Consider the following 17,745-nt stretch of genomic DNA (forward strand, 5'->3'; position numbering starts at 1 on the left):
ACTGCTAAAAAAGGAAAGCCAGGAATCTTTTGAACTCCAAAAGAAACAATTCTTTAACTTTTTGTAGAGATTTTTTTTTTCATTTTCATTCTTTCTTTCTTTTTCTTTTTCTTTTCTCTCTCTTTTTTTATTTGTTTATTTAATTGTGACCTTAATGGTTCATGGGCATTTATACATATTCATATTTTTTAATTTCTAGCATTTTTAAAACCAGTTATTTTTCATGGGTCAGTTTTTTGAGGACTAAGATGTTTGATTAGTCTATTTCAGTTTTGTTTTGTATTCTTTTATTTTTAAAATTTTTACTTTATACTTTTGCTCTCTCTTATCTGTTTCCCTTCTCTCTTTTCTTCTACTAACAACCAATCTCTATTTTTCTCTCTTCACTCTTTCTTCAATTTTTTACTTCTATTTTCTGCCCTCTTCCCTCACAATTATAACACTTATCACTTCTCTTCTTTCCCTATCTATCATTCAAAATTGTAAGCCCTTTTGCAGACTTTTTTTGTTTTTGTGGTCAATAACAGATCATATCCTTTTTGTTTGTTATAACACTGTAGATGTCATAGCAGGAACTGTTTAGTTTAATGCTATATATTGTTTGCATTTGTGGTGGTTTATTTGTCTCCCCCTAAAAGGTGAGGAAATGGAAACCTTCAAGGACACTATAAGTCTACAGGGTAAAAACTCTACTGCCTCTGATCCATACAGTTACATGGGTAGGCACATAAATATGAAAAAAGCAAGGGAACAAATCACCCCAAACAAACCAAGATACTTCAATAACAGAATCCATTGATACCACCATGGAAGAAATATCAGATAAAGAGTTTAGAATATACATAGTTAAGGTAATCTGTGAGGCAAAGGTGATGTAAGGAGTAAAATCAGAAAGAAAATACAGGAAGTGAATGATCACTTCAATAAAGAAATACAGATTCTTTTAAAAAATCAAGAAGAAATCCTCAAAATGGAGGAATCAATAAACCAAATTGAAAATTCAATGGAGGGCTGGGATTGTGGCTCAGCGGTAGAGCGCTCACCTAGCACGTGTGAGGCCCTGGGTTCGATCCTCAGCACCACATAAAAATAAATAAACAAAATAAAGGTATTGTGTACAACTAAAAAATAAATAAATAAAAATTCAATGGAAAGCACCAACAGACTAGACCACTTGGAAGACAGAGTTTCAGGCAATGAAAAAAATAAATAGGATCTTGAAAATAGTGTTGACTATGGAGAAAATATGTTTAAGAAATCATGAACAGAACTTCTAAAAAATATGGGGTAACCTGAAATGACCAAATTTAAGATTTATTGAGATAGATGAAGGTTTAGAGATACAAATGAAAGGAATGAATTATTTTTTCAATGAAATAATATCTCAAACCTAAAGAATAATATGGAAAATCAGATACAGGATGCTTACAGGACCCCAAAGGTTCAAAATTATGACAAACTCATACCAAGGCAAATTGTTACATAAATAAGGATAGAATTTTAAAGGCTACCAGACAAAAATGACAGGTCACATTTAGGAGGAAACCAATCCAGATCTCAAAAGATTTTTCAACCCAGACACTAAAATTTCAGAGGTCTTGGAATACTCTATACCAAACTCTGAAAGAAAATGCATACCAAGCAAGATTAAGCCTCCGAATTGATGACGAAATAAAAATTTTTCATGATAAACAAAAGTTAAAAAAGAATTTACAACCAGAATGCCTGCACTACAAAACATATGCAAGAAAATATTTTATAAAGGAGAAATGAAAAATAAACGTGAAAACTGGTAAAGGGAGGAAGTACAGAAGAAAATCAAAGGAGGAACTAATTCAAATTAAAAACTAGAATAAATCAAAATGACAGGGAATGAATATAATCTCTCAATAATAACATTGAATGTAAATGGCCTAAACTCATGAATGAAAAGACACAGACTGGCAGATTGGATTAAAAAACCAGACCCAATAATATGCCATCTCCAAGAGACTCACCTCATAGGCAAAGACATCCACAGACTTAAAGTGTAAGGATGGGAAAAAAATCATATATCATTCACATGGATCTCATAAACAAGCAGGGGTCTCTATTCTCTATCAGATAAAGTGGACTTCAAGTCAAAGTTAATCAAAAGGGACAAAAAAGGACATATCATACTGCTTAAGGAAATTATACATCAACAAGACATAAAATAAATATTTAAGCCCCAAATAGTGGAGCATCTCTGTACATCAGACAAACCCTTCTCAACTTCAGGAATCAAAGAGACCATAACATAATAATGCTGGGTGACTTTTACTTACCTCTCTCATCACTGGATAGATCCACCAAACAAAAAGTAAATAAAGAAGCTGTAGAACTAAAAAATGCAATTAATAATTTAGACTTAACAGACATATAAAGAATATTTTATCCACTATGACTGAATATACTTTCTTCTCAGTAGCACAAAGATCCTTCTCTAAAATAGACCATATATTAGGCCATGAAGCAACTCTTAGCAAATACAAAATATAGTGATAATACCATGCATTCTATCAGATCATAATGGGATAAAATTAGAAATCAATAATAAAATAAAAAATAGATGCTACTCTAATACCTGGAGACTAAATAATATGCTACTGAAAGACCAATGGATAGCAGAAGAAATCAGGGATGAAATAAAAAAAAAACTTAGAGGTAAATGAGAATAGTAGTATAACATATCCAAAACACCATGAAGGCACTTCTTAAGAGGAAAATTTATTGCATTGAGCTCATTTATTAAAAAGATGGAAAGTCACCAAATAAATAACCATCTCCAAGCCCTAGAAAAAGAGCAAATCAACACCAAAAGCAGTAGAAGATGGAAGATTATTAAAATCAGAGCTGAAATCAATGAAATTGAAACAAAATATCCAGAAAATCAATGAAAAAAAGTTGGTTCTTTGAAAAAATAATTAAAATTGATAAACCCTTAGTCAAGCTAACAAAGAGAAGAAAAGAGAAAACTCAAATTACTAAAATATGTGATAAAAAAGGAAATATCACAGTGGACACTAGTGAAAAACAGATGATAATCAGAAAGTATTTTGCAAATTTATATTCTAATAAATTAGAAAATAATGAAGATATTTCAGACCAATATTCCTGATGAACATAGATGCAAAATTTCTTAATACTGGCAAATTGATACAGAAACATATTAAACATATTAAAAAGATAGTACACCATGATCAAGTGAGGTTCATCCCAGAGATGTAAGGTTGGTTCACCATATGGAAATCAATAAACATATTTCATTAATCAATAAACTGAAAGACAAGCATCACATGATTATCTCAAAAGATGCAGAACTAGCATTTGTCAAAATACATCATCTATTCATGTTCAAAACACTAGAAAGACTACGGATAGTAGTAATATACCTCAACTTTGTAAAAGCTATATATATGTTAAACCCAAGGCAATATCATTCTAAATGTAGAAAAGTTGAAAGTATTCTCTCCAAAAACTGGAACAAGACAAGGATACTCTCTTTTACTGCTTCTATTCAACATAGTTCTTGAAACACTAGCCAGAGCAATCAGATGAAAGATTCAAGTAGACTCCGTGATTAAAGCAATTCTAGAAATAAATAAGATCATTTCAAAATAATAAGTTCAATTTAAATTTAAATTTGTATGCATTTTTAGCATAGCCTTCTAAACTTATGACCCCAAATTGACACAATTACAAGTCTACAGTTAGAGCGAGATGTTTTTATCACCTCCAAGTAAGAGAAAAGGAACATAAAATACTTGAACAATATGACAACATATTTGACCTAACATTTAAAAAATATAATCTCCAATGTACATTCTTTTCAGGTATAAACAAAACATTTATTAAAGTTGATCAAGTACTATCTATAAAGCAAATGTCAACAGATTGAAAGAATTGAAATCACATGGACTAATTCTTTACACAAAATGTGTTTAAGCTTTAACCCAGTTACAAAAAGATAACCAGAAAATTCCTACATATTTTCAAATTAAGAAACATTTATAAATGACCTATAGGTTAAAGACAATTTCATAATGGAAAACTGAAACTACTGTGAGTTGAAATATAATAAAAGTGCCACATTTCAAAACTTGTGAGGTCACTAAATTGGTGCTAAATGGAAACAGGTTAGCCATGAACTGGGTGCATTGGAAAGATTAAAGGCTGAAATTATGGAACTAAACCTGTATTTCACAAAATTAGGAAAAGAACAGCAAAATAATCATGAATAAAGTTAAAGATATAATATTCAAAACAGTTAATTATTTGAAAAGACTAAAAAAGGGTAGTATATAATGTGTGGACATTGCTTTTATAATTTAACAATCAAAATAAAATGTAAATACAAATAAAGACCTCTATGCTACCCTTTTATATTTTTTACAAAAGTGAGACAATTATACAACCAAATTTCTAATAAAAAAATTGTGATTTATATCACAATTAACTTTTTATTCATTCACTGATTATAATATTTAATTACATAGAAAATGCTTATTATTATGTAAAAATAAGTGAAATAAAGCATACAAAATGGTATATATGGTATGATCTTATCTTTTCTAAAATTTATAGGAGAAGCTTCTCAGAAATATGTCAAATGTGAACAGTTACAGATTTATATGGACTTATGCAGGATAGGCTAATGGATGACATTTATCTCTTTATATTTTTTAAAATTTATACTTCCCCAAAATTTCTAAAATAATTGTTATACTTTTAAATAAAAAAGAAGGGATTTTTAAAGATATATCCCTCTTCTGTTCCCAGTCTTCAGTTCACAGTAAAGTGTTAGTATCACTTCATTCAGAGATATACCCTATGATGGATTGCAGCCCTCTGGAATTCAGCTTCCTATTTAATTACTTAACCACCTACTTAGGACCTTGCCTGATATGCTGACAGTTGGAGATTTTTAGTTTTTTTTTTGCTTTTTCAAAAAAAAAGTTTAATCAGTATTCCATTTCATTTTCTAGCTATGAGTAAAACTACTGAACTACATAAATGACATTATGAAGTATTTGTGTAATTTGTAAAGGGTAACTAACATGTTTTATAGAATATAAAGACTAAAAGTTTGTTCTACTACCTCCTTATTTGGATTGTTTTGTGCTCTGATTATTTTGTGTGCATGTGTGTTGTTTTTTATTAAGGTAAAGATTTTTTTTTTCATTTTAGAAATACTTAAGGCATATTTTAATGGTTGTTAATTATAGAATAAAGAAAAATGTGTAGAATATGTTAATTTATAGAATGGATACCAAACTGAGTACAAATAAATAATAAACACAGATTCATAAAGCAGATGTTCAGAAAAGCATAGGGCTCCCCTCTAAAGTCAACAAAAAATAGATATTTTTTAAGTCAGATAAGCAACTCTCAAAATCTCTTTATTATTTTTCTTTTTTAACAATAAAATAGCCACTTTATTTCTATTGATTTTAAAGCATAATAATTAGTCTTTTACTTTTGTTCTAATTAGTTATACATGACAGTATAATGCATTTTGATACATTGTACACAAATGTAGCACAACTTCTCATTGATGTGGCTGAATCACTATGATGATGTTCAGTCCTTTGGGTATAAACCAGTGAGTGGGATAACTGTGTCAAATGGTGGTTCCATTCCAAGTTTTCTGAGGTATCTCCATACTGCTTTTCATAGTGGTTGCACCAATTTGCCATCCCACCAGCAATTTATGAGTATACCTTTTTTCCCACATCCTTGCCAACATTTATTGTTGCTTATATTCTTGGTGATTGCCATTCTGACTGGAGTGAGTTGAAATCTTAGAGTAGGTTTGATTTGCATTTCTCTTGTTCCTAGAGATGATGAACATTTTTTCATATGTTTGTTGATCGACTGTATTTCTTCTTCTGTGAAGTGTCTGTTCAGTTCCTTAGTCCATTTATTGATTGGATTATTTGGCTATTTTTTGGTGTTAAGTTTTTGAGTTCTTCATATATTCTGGAGATTTGAGCTCTATCTAAGATGCAAATGGTAAAATCTCTTTATTATTTTTCTACAGGAAAAAGCAATTCCGGTATCTACTAGAAACCAAAGGAAAAAAACCTGGCATTGTCAGTGAAGAAAATAATGATAACAAAAGACTTGTAGGAGAAAACACAAATCGTGCTACACTCAATTATACCACAAGAGAATTTTATCATGAAAAGCTAGAGGTAAAATACCATTAATCTTTGAAATCTGGCCCCTGGATATATTCCATGTGGCTTGAGGTTTGAATGTTGCATGTTTCACCTTCCTTTACATACAAAGCTGAGGACAGTAGACACCAAGGAAATAGAAAGGAGTAGAGAGCTCTGAGATGAAGAAGAGCATGTGGTTCCATCTTTTTTTTTTAGTAGAAAAGAATATTTAAAAGAAATTTATTCCCAAAAATTTAGATCAAAATTGGACTAAAAATCCTCATCTATCTGAATTAAGAAAAGAAACATAGGCTTGTGTGGGCAGTTAACCAGCCTGTGCCAAACCAGGAGAGGACACAGCATAATCTCCATCTCTGTTCTCTTGTCTTAGGCTCTTAATGTTTTAATTTATATATTTCATTATACACCTTGAACTTCTGTGTTCTTAATTATGTAATTTAACCTGTTGTGTTCCCAGTAGAGATACTTAGCCAGGAAAACTGGAACCAGTCTTTTAGTTCTTTATGTGTTCAGAGGTTTATTGGGGTAATACAATATTATGGCACTACAAGAGCTACAAAGAAGAAAAAAAGCCTACAAAGTTCCTGCCTTGATGAAGCTTACAGGAAAGCAGAAGAAACAGTCATCTAAATCACTGTAGAGTTTTAAGATTCTTTAACCAAATTTTTGTTTGTTTTTGTGGTACTGGAAATTGAACTCAGGGCCTTGCATATGTTAAACAACTGCTGTACTACTAAGCTATATACCCTGACTCTTTTATTTTGAGATGGAATCTCACTAAGTTGTTGTGGCACAGTCCTGAAATACCAGAAATTTGGGGGACTGAGACAAAAGGACTGCAAGTTCAAGGCCAGCCAGATAAACTTAGTATGACTCTGTGTCAAAACAGCTCAGTGGTAGAGTGTCCCTGAGTTTAATCCCCAATATCAAAAAAATAAATAAAATATCTAAAGATATAGATGTATCACTGAACAGGTGGTGCATGCCTATAATCTCTGCAGCTTGTAAGGATTCGGTAGGAGGATCACAAGTTCAAAGCCAGCCTCCACAACTTAGCAAGGTGCTAAGCAACTATCTCAAAAATAAAATGGATTTAGTCTCAAAATAAAGAAACTGCGGATGTGGCTCAGTGGTTAAGCACTCCTGAGTCCAATCCCCACTACCCAAAAAAACCCCAAAAAGATAGATGTATTTCTATATCTCCTCACACAGGGTTTGTGTGTGTGTGTGTGTGTGTGTGTGTGTGTGTGTGTGTGTGTATGTAAGGAAAGAGAGAGAGAGAAAGCATGCATGCTCTGTATCCTCATCAAATTTGAAAGTGAAACAGCCAGATAAGTGGTTTTCAAATGTCTTTTAAACAATTATGAACTCTTTATTGATGCCATATTGTAGCTGAAAACCCAGTATGTGGAAACTGTTGTTATAGAGGAAAAGTAGGGGACTCGGAACTTCATTTGATTAGATTTTCTATTCATTTCCCTTCACCCCTCTCCTAGTTCTGAAGTGTCTCTTTGGAATCTATGTTAGTCAGATTTTCTAAGAACTTAAAAGGAGGAAAGATTTGTTTCAGCTTGGTTTCAGTCCATGGTGGCTTGGCTCTGTTGTTTCCGGCTTGTGGCCAGACAGAACATCATGGCAAAGAATATATGGTAGAACAGAGCTGCTCACTGCATGGCTGCCAGGAAAAAGAGAGAGAGAGCGAAGGGGCTGGGGTCTCAGCATGCCCTTTAAGGGCATCCCCCCGGCCATGACTTAACTTCCTTCAGCTCCCTTCCCACCTCCTACAGTTTCCACTACCTCACAGTAGTGCTATCAGCTAGGACCAGGCCTTCAATAGATGAGGTTTCTAAGGGACATTTAAGATCAAACCTTAACAGAATCCTTTAAGAATTACATCCTAAAAATCATTTGAAAACTCAATTCTATAATATTATTAGAGCATCCTAGAAAATGTTCCTATTCTCCTTTAAATTATTATAGTACAAGAAGGAGCTGGGGGTATAGCTCTATGACAGAGCACTTGCCTAGCATGCTCAAGGTCCTGGGTTCCATCTCTAACACTACAAAAAGAAAAAAAGGGAAGGTCAGTGCTTAATGAGATAGTTGACTAAAACTGAACAACTCCAATTATTAATGATCCTAATACTACCTTATGTAGTAAGTAGAACAAGTCTCTTCCATGTGGAAACCCTTCAAATACTTGAAGTCAACTACCTTATCTCATTTCAGCCTTCTTGACATTTGTACTTTTCACTCATTCAAAAAATCATCTTTGAGCACCTATCATACACACTGTGTGATAATACTAGGTTATAGAAAGATACTGTCTTTGCCCTCAGGGATCTCATATTCTAATGGAGGAGATAGATTTATATAGGGGTTATTATAAATCATTATTTATTAAGAGAAGAGGAGAGATAACTAACCCAAATCAAGGAAAGCATTCTAAAGAAGATGTTCCCTAATATTTAAAAAGGATAAAATAGAGCTATGTGATGATATATAGATACAAGGCAATTCTGGCAAATAAAATGATGTGAATAAAAGGCACAAAAGTATAAAAAACAGACAAAGAGTGACAGAAATTACAAGGCAGTTAATTGTTGCAGTACAGAGGTTGAGAAAGACATGTTAAAAGATGAAACTGGAATGTACTGGGAGAATCATGCTCAAAGAGAATGAACATAATTTGTTGGCCATTAGAGGCTTCTTGATATTGCTAGAAGAGGAAAAGACAATCTGGCAGGATTATGAGCCTTCTTCCTAAATACAGTTGGTTCTACGAATTAAATTATAGGTATGTGTGTGTGTGTGTACATAATTTAAATGTACAAATTTTTATAATGGAGATTTTTTAAAATGTCAAAGAGCTGCATATAAAACAAGGACAATTCATAGAGAAACCTACCCAGTATTTAAGGAACAAATAATTCCAGTGATTTTTAAGTAGTTTAAGAGTATTTTAAAAGAAGGAAAACTTCCATTTCTTCAAGACAAACATCATTAAATTTATTATAAAACCTCCTAGGATTGCATAAGAAAAGTCAGATCAGATACTTAAGAATATAGTTGCAAAAATCCTTTAAAAATGTCATCAAGTAGATTGCAGCAGAACATTAAATGGCTAACAAGCTTTATAGCCACATATAGTACATTCTGGAAATGCAAGAAAGATTTAATATGAGAAAATTAATAAATCTAAAGTGAAAATCATGATTATTTCTATGTACATAAGAAATAAAGTTCACACAATTTATCGTTTATTCTTGACTTCTTTAACTCTATTTAAATAGAGTCCAGAAAAAATGGATAATAACTGTCATAATAATGGGGAAACTCTGGAAACATTAGCATTACTAGCAGGCAAAATTCTAAGTTGGCCTCATGATTTCTGCCCCCTTGTATCCACATTATCCCTGTATAATCCCCTCCCCTAAGGATGTGTAAACTCTATGACTTGCTATTAACCAATGGAATGTAGCAGAGTATACAGGCTTTGCAGATACAGTAGGTCTGCCTTTATACTCAAGGGATAATTTTCAAGACCCCCAGTAAGTGCCTAAAAATTGGATTCTACTGTACCCTATATATGTCATGTTTTTCCTATACAAACATATATATACCTATGTAATTTATAAATTAGGCAACTAGAGATTGACAATGATAATTAAAAACAGAACAATCACAATAATATACTATAATGAAAGTTATTTGAAAGTTATGGATTGTTTCTCTGGAATTTTACATTTAATATTTTCAGACCACAGTTGACTACAGTTAACTAAAACCACAGAAAGCAGAACCACAGATAAGAAGGAATTGAGTAGTGGAAAAAGGTATTATCTTGAGTGAGCCTAACCTAATCTGGCAGGTCCTTTAAAGGAGTATTCAAGCTTTCCCTGAAAGATTCTCCTGTTGGACTTGAAGAGAAAAGCTGCCATGATTTGAGAGGGCCACATGGCAAGGATCTACAAGAACTTTTAGGAGGTGTGCATAACCTTGGACCAACAGCCAGCAAGAAAATGGGTACTTCATTCCTGTCACTGCAAGGAAATAAAGCTAAATTCTGCCATCAACTACTTCAGCTTAGAAGAGGGGCTTCAGAAAGGAACACATACTGGCCAACACCTTCACTACAGCCTCATGAATGCTTTAGCAGACCACCCAGCAAAGCCATTCCTGTACTCTTGATACATGGAAACTGAGGTGATAGATGTATGTTGTTTAAACTGCAAAGTGTGAGTTAATTTGTCACCCAGAAATAGAACCCTAATACACCATTGAAGTCAATATCAAGACAAGAACATCTAATATCATCATTATTTGTTGCTACAAACAATACATTTAGGTAAAAGAAAGAAATCAGTGGTAACTTCAAAAGATAGGAACGTACTAGTACAGTAGACAGTATTACTGAATATTTGAAAATTCCAAGAGAATTAATTGAGAAACTATAAAAATCTGTAAGAAAATTCAGTAACAGAGCTTAAATGAACAGCTTCCACATTACAAATAATAAGCAGAAAGAAGATATAATGGAAGAAAAGTTCTTATAGTAGCAATGCAAAAAAGTAAAATACTTCATGCTGTGGTTTAGATATGATGGAACTGTCACCAAAGGGTTCATGTGTTGAAATTTAATCTCTATTGTGAGATATTAAGATGGCAAAAACTTGATCCAACCATGGTATTTAGAGAAATGTTTAGATAAAGTCATCGTGTGGAATCCGTATAACTAACTGACTGGTGGCACTATATGATGAGAAAGACCAAAAGATAGACATGTGCATTCCCTGACTTTTGCTATGTAATTCCCTGTACTGCCTCAGGACATTGCCACCAAGAATGCCATCACCAGATGTACTCCTGAATGTTGGATTTCCTGAACTGTGAGCAATTGCTTTATAAAGTAGCCTACCTTGGATGTTTCATTATAGTAATGTAAAATGCACTAATAAACATATAATAAACCAAATGTAAATATGCAAGATGAATATAAGGCAAACTTTAAAGCATTAACAAAGCACACAAAATATTTATACAAATGGAAAAACCTACCATGTTTTAAATAAGAAGTCTCTCAAGCAAAATATGTCAATTTTCTTTAAGTTAATTTAAAAGTATAATATGAACCAAATAAGAATATCAAAAATGTTTTGTTGAGGCTTTTTATAAACACATTGATCCTTAGGTGCATGTGGAAAAATAATAACTAATAGCCAAAACTTGGAAAAAGAAGAACAATGAGAAGAAGGCTAGCACTATTAGATATTAAAGCATATTTTAAAGGCTTATCAACTAAACTAGAGTGGTTGTGAAGAGATAGACTAATGGAATAGAAAGAAAAATTCAGGTTTATTTCCAAATATAGAAGATTACATCATATAATTAGGGAGCAATTTCAAATAAGTCAAGGGGACTATCTACTAATGATTTGGGGATAACTGAAGAACTATCTGAAAAAAAAACTGGATTCAGACATACCATCTTATATCAATTGAAATTCCAAATTGGTCAGAGATTTTAAAGTTTAAAGTGAAAGCATGAAAATTCTAGAAAATAAATCAAAAAGATAAAGGGCCAACAGCCTAATAATTGTTGTATTGTCTATTCAAAAGTAAATTTAAAATAAGATACCATTAACTATAACAACAAATACTGAGGAGTGGATAATAAAATATATATAAGCCCTTCATTGGGGAAATTATGACTTTCTAGTTGAAAGTCACTAGGGAAAAACTAAATAGTTTGTTAATGTACAGAAATGTTCTACATTAAAAAGATGTTAATTCTTCCTAAAATCATTTATAAATATATGCCAGTTCTAATTCAAGTGTAAATGTGGTTTTTGTGGAACTTCACCACCTGATCCTAAAAGTTAAAACTGATAGAGCAAAGAAACTATCATACTCCAGAGGAAAGCAGGAATAAATTGCCTTAGCAGACATCAATCATTATTATAAAGTGATGGTAATTAAAACAATATAGGGATAAACAAATAGACTCATGAACAAAACAGAGGGCCAGAGTATGCCATGCTGCTGAGGGAAATGTATGCAGGTAGTAGGCATTACAAACTACTGACAACAGTCTGTTTATAAGTGTTACTGAAGAAATGGGATCTCCAATCAGAACAACATATTGAACACATTCACACTATACTACAAGAAATTAACTCCAGATCAAATAAAAACCCAAGTACAAAAAGCAAAACTTTAAAGTTCTTATTTTAAAAATAGGAGACAATTTGTATGACCTTGGTTGCATAGGTTATGATTTTTTAATACTCCAAGTGCACAAACTGTAAAGGAAAAATTTGATAAATTTAGCAGACAAGGTCATTGAGATTATTTTTAAATATAAATAACTGCAGTGGAGTCATATAAGCAAAGTCTTGATTAAAGTGGTTTGATCAATAAATAAGCAATGAAGAAGTAAAGACAAGGAATATTGACTCTTGTTTTGAGGAAATTCAAAGGGAAAAGAAGAAATCTGAAGCCACATAGTATTTTGAAAAGAACACTAGGCTTACTGTCAGGAGACTTGGACTTGAGCCTCTGATTACCACTTATTACCTGAGAGACCTTGCCCAAGTCCCTTAATCACTCTCTTTTAACTCACAGGCCAGCATTCCTTCACTTACATCACGCTCCCCACATCTTGAAAAATACTTAACTCACTACAGCACAAAGTTCTCAGTCTCTCTTCTCTGTACATACTGAGTTGTTGAGAAAATAAGTTCAGGTGAGTTTCTCACAAAACAGGTTAAGTGGACCCTTTCATTGTTCCTGGCAAAGTTCTGTTACTTGGTAGTTGTCCATCCATTCTCTTGACTCACCTACAAAAGATTCAAGATGGACCTCCAATGCTGAAAAGGACTTTAAAGAATCTGGCCCTGTTCTTAGATAAGGAAAACTGGAAACAAGTGAATTATTCAGGGTCACAGGTGAACATTTGACTGATCTGCCTCTAGAACTGAGACCTTCTGATTTCTGATCATGGATTATTTTACAATATATTGTGGTGACTTCTTGACCATCCAATGAAAAGAATGCTTTCTTTTTCAGAGTACTGATTATATTTAATGGATGACCATTTCATTCAGCACTTAAATTACTATTTTATTTTTTAGTTAGCTGTTTATATATATAGGCCATCTCCCAACTAGACTGCCAATTCTTTCTCTAGGGAAGTTTTAATACATGATATCTAATCCTGAGAAATTGTCTCAACCTTCATTGACCTTGTTTCCCATTTGTAAAATGGAGATACAGATTAAATTCTAATACAAATAATACAACTATAATGATATTAAAATTAATGTATAACAAATCCCACCATTGACATTTTCCCCAACCATCTTTTTTTTAAATGTTTATTTTTTAGTTTTCCGTGGTGGACATAACATCTTTATTTTATTTTTATGTGGTGCTGAGGATCGAACCCAGCGTCTTGCGCATACCAGGCGAGGGCGCTACTGCTTGAGCCACATCCCCTGCCCTCCCCAGCCATCTTTGTAACAACACATTTCTACTTCCATGAAATAGTATAAATAATATTGTATAGAGTTCATCTCATCAGGCTTGAACTTGCAAAATACTTGCTTTATGAACCCCAGGAATATTATGGGATAAAAAGAAATAAGTATATCAATGCATTTGAGAAAGAAAAGACTAATTCAAAGAGTAAGAACTCCTTGATGGGTCAGGGAAGAGAGCTATCTATTATGTGCTCTTCACAGGATCATTTGGACAGGCAGAGTGAGTTATCCTGGCAGATACCTGATGAGCTTTCACAGGCACACAGAGTAACTGGCTTGGAGGAGAGAAGAAATGAAGAAATAAAAATTCTTTCAAACACAATTGCTAAATTAAGGGCTATTATAACAAATATAATTCTGTTTCAACATGTCGTAGGGGAACAATAGAAGCAACTATAGCAGGAAATTTTAAAACACCAAAAATTGTACTTATGTCAAATATCAAAAGTTAATTTTAATTTGTATTATGTGTAAGTGATGTGACAAAATGCAACATTTAAAATTTTTATTTTTGTTATCTCTAAACTGTTATAAAATTTTGTCTAGTCTTAAGGATGGAACTTTGTTTTTATTTTTTTAAATTCAAAATCTATTATAAGAAATTTGGAAATGTATACAAGAGCATTTACTAAATAGGCTCTGTACCTTCTACTTGTGTAAATGCATTGCTTGTTATAAAATATCGCTCTTTTGGTTACTGATCTCTAGTGAATCACACTTGGCCTTCATGCTGCTGGTTCTTGTGTAGCTCAGGTTCACTGAGTATTAAAAAGAAGCAGCTCATGCTGTTTTCATCAAGCTAACTTAGTGCAGGTGACTGAGTTCCAGACTGTGTTTCAGAGTCAGAGCTAAGTTAGACTCATCAAAGAAGCAGCCAGCTGGACCCATTATTGTTTATAATCTATCAAAATCTTGTGCATGTTTTTAGGATAGGTCAGTTCATGATCCGTTGCTTTAGCCCATGAACAATATCACATCAGTATGTTAACCCCTCAATGCTGAAATTATTTTAAAATGTCTTACATGACATAAGAAAATTTCCACAATTTGCCTCTCCTAGGAAAGTGCAATTTGGATCTACTAATTTTATATTAATTAATGAAGAATTTTTTAAAAAAACATTTTGTTGTAAAAATGGGGAATTTTAAAAAATAAGAAAAATAGAAAAAAGAGGAAAAAATACCTGAAGACTCTCTTACTGATACTTCAGTACTTTTTTTCAATATTTTTCTATGTATTATTTCCCAATTTTTTACTAAAAATTTCAAACGTACACCCAAGTTGAATTTAATGGTAAATACTCATACACCCAAGCCTATGTTTTACCATTAACATGGTACTATCCAGTTTAGTTTACTTGTTTCATTGATGAATCTCCCATCCCTCTATCCATCCATCTGTTCATGTTGTTTTTAAAAATCATTTCAGAATAATTGTAGACATTCATATGCTTCTTCCTAAATAATTCAGCTTGCATTTAATTGATTAGAGTTCAATATTTGATATAGTTTCTTAATTTGAAATGAAATTTATATACTGAAATATAAACCTTAGGTGTACTATTGTTGAATTTTGACAAATGCACATACTCATATAATCCAATCCCTATCAAAATTTCAGTTCTTCTTTTTGTACTTAATATTATAATATAAGCATTTTTTAAATTAAAAATCTTCATAATTTTAATGACAATATTTATAATATTCTAAATTTAGCTTTTTAATTAACCTTGATATTATTTTGGTATTCTGATTTAAGTTGATTCTAAGTAGTGGATCTTTTTCCTAAATCTATTATCAACATCTGTTATTTCCATCCTTCTTCATTGATATGAATTACTTCTCTATAATTCTGATTATGTGATATTACATTGATTTTTCTATATATTGATTTTTTCTATATATAATGACATTTTTCATGATCAAGCCTTGACACTCTACAGCAGTATCAATAGTCAAAATAAATGTTGAATTCTTAAATTCAACTCTGTGTGTGTGTGTGTGTGTGTGTGTGTGTGTGTGTGTGGTTTTGCTGGGGGTGGATCATTTGGTTTTGCCTCATGTATGCTAGGCAAGCCCTCTACCGCTGAGTTATACCTCTAGCCCTAATAAAATGGCTTTCTTTTAGACTCTGTGATGAAATTGGGGCCTAATTCCCAAATATCTTCTGGCCCAAAAATTCCCCTGTCATGTTTAGAACTAGGTTTTTCATTTGTAGACTGCTAGACTCAGAAGTTGAGAGGGAAGGGAACACTATTTATTTAGAAGGCCACCTTCAGGTCCTGAGCTTATATATATTTTCTTCCTCTTTGTACACTTTTCTCCAACTTTATCCAAAGATCAAGGCCACATATTTCAGTGTAATATTCCACTATATGCTTTCCTACCTAGAGAGTAAATTCAGAGTATGACTATTTAAAATATGTGGATATTAACTAAATAAATACCAACAAAATTTTCAGTGTCTGTACCCTGCCACATTAGCCACTGAAAGCCATGAGACTGTGTGCATTCAGCTGACTTGTGTGAGCTAAGCCTCCAAACTGAGATAGGAGAAATAGTGTAACAATCTAGTGATTACAGTTAAGTGTGTGTGTGTGTGTGTGTGTGTGTGTGTGTGTGTGAGAGAGAGAGAGAGAGAGAGAGAGAGAGAGAGAGAGAGAGAAAGAGAGAGAGAGAGAGAGAGAGAGAGAGAGAGATGTGTGGGAAAGGGATTAAGGGATCAAAATAGTTAATTTCAGGTTTCTTTGGTTCAGCTAATCACTGCTTTGGCTTTTGGATTGGTTATGATTTAAAACATTATTTTTTCTTTTTAAAACAGGAAATAAAGGAGAAAAAGAAATTCTGCAAGATGTATATAGAAGACCTTGTGAAGGAAGCCACAGAAATCAATATGAAAAATGAAGCTTTGCAGAAGCTTTGGCCGCAGATGTTCATTGAGCTTGTTAGGGATGCAGTCATAGAAATCCGCAATAAAAATTCCTATATGAAGCTCTGCCTACAGCAGATAACTGACCAAAAATAGAGAGGGCTTTTAGTTACCGTTGATTTTGGCAGTTTTACTTTTTTTTAAAGGTTGAAAATATGCAGATTAAATATGTTAAAACAACATTATCCTACAGACTAGGAAGAGTAGCATCAAAATGTTATTGACTATTGTTCTCAAAGTTAAAGATTAAGAAGGAAAGCAGGAAGAAGGGAGGATTCATTTCATATATGTGTTGACCAGATGGCTTGGATGTTAGGTTGGCAATGCATCTTCCGTTCTTGCTCTGATCAGAGCCCCCGCTATAGCCCAAAGCACATGGCATTTGCTGATGGGTCAGCATGAGTTGCTTCTACCTACTTTCAGCTGATGGTTTTCATTTGTTTGCCTTTTTATTTTATGTCATGATTTCAAAGCCAAAAATATGTTCTTTTTTATGAGTGAAGAATAAACTTAATACATTAGTTAAAAAATTTTTTTTGCCTCTTTAATCCAGTCAGTATTGTCATATTTGATGTATTTTTATGATCTGCTTTTGTTGGGTAGGATCCCTGCTGTTCACCTACGTGGGAGGAGGCCCCATTCTTCTAGGGATGTATCTTCAGGGCACAACAGGGAGACCTGGGAGTCACTATGGGCAGAGAATATTGAAATGAGTTAATACTGGGATAGAAAGAAAATGCTTGATCTTAAAAGGATCCTGAGTGAATATAAAATGCAATCGCAAATCAGTAGTCTGCTTTGATGAGAGTTGTTTCCTTCTTATTGACTGCCATGGGGCTCTTTTTATAGGCATGTATGTGTACCTGTATCTTAGAGGTATTAAGGATATAAGAGTGAAAGTTTCTAATTTTTAAAATTCCGTTGGAAAATCAAATATATAATCAAGATGTGAGCAGGGCTTGGGCCTCATTCATGCTAATGAACAGGGGATTGCAGCCTTTTTCCAGAGCTGGAGATAGGACATACAATTTCAGAAAAAAATAATCTTACAGGTCAATAAATAGGAATTCTCCA

General features: G+C 32.8%; 1 protein-coding gene across 2 annotated transcripts in view; it reads left to right on the forward strand.

Moving 5' to 3' along the window:
• Lrrc49 (leucine rich repeat containing 49) overlaps window positions 1-17,119 on the forward strand; it is a 180,098-nt gene extending 162,979 nt beyond the window's left edge. For both annotated transcript variants that reach the window (XM_076848673.2, XM_076848674.1), the window contains 2 exons: window positions 6,062-6,215; window positions 16,564-17,119. In XM_076848673.2, coding sequence (XP_076704788.1) covers window positions 6,062-6,215; window positions 16,564-16,767 — 358 coding nt within the window. In that variant the 3' untranslated portion in view covers window positions 16,768-17,119. The remainder of the gene's footprint in view (window positions 1-6,061; window positions 6,216-16,563) is intronic.
• Window positions 17,120-17,745: the final 626 nt, after the last annotated feature.

Source organism: Callospermophilus lateralis, chromosome 3, assembly GCF_048772815.1.
Source record: "Callospermophilus lateralis isolate mCalLat2 chromosome 3, mCalLat2.hap1, whole genome shotgun sequence".
NCBI lineage: Eukaryota > Metazoa > Chordata > Mammalia > Rodentia > Sciuridae > Callospermophilus > Callospermophilus lateralis.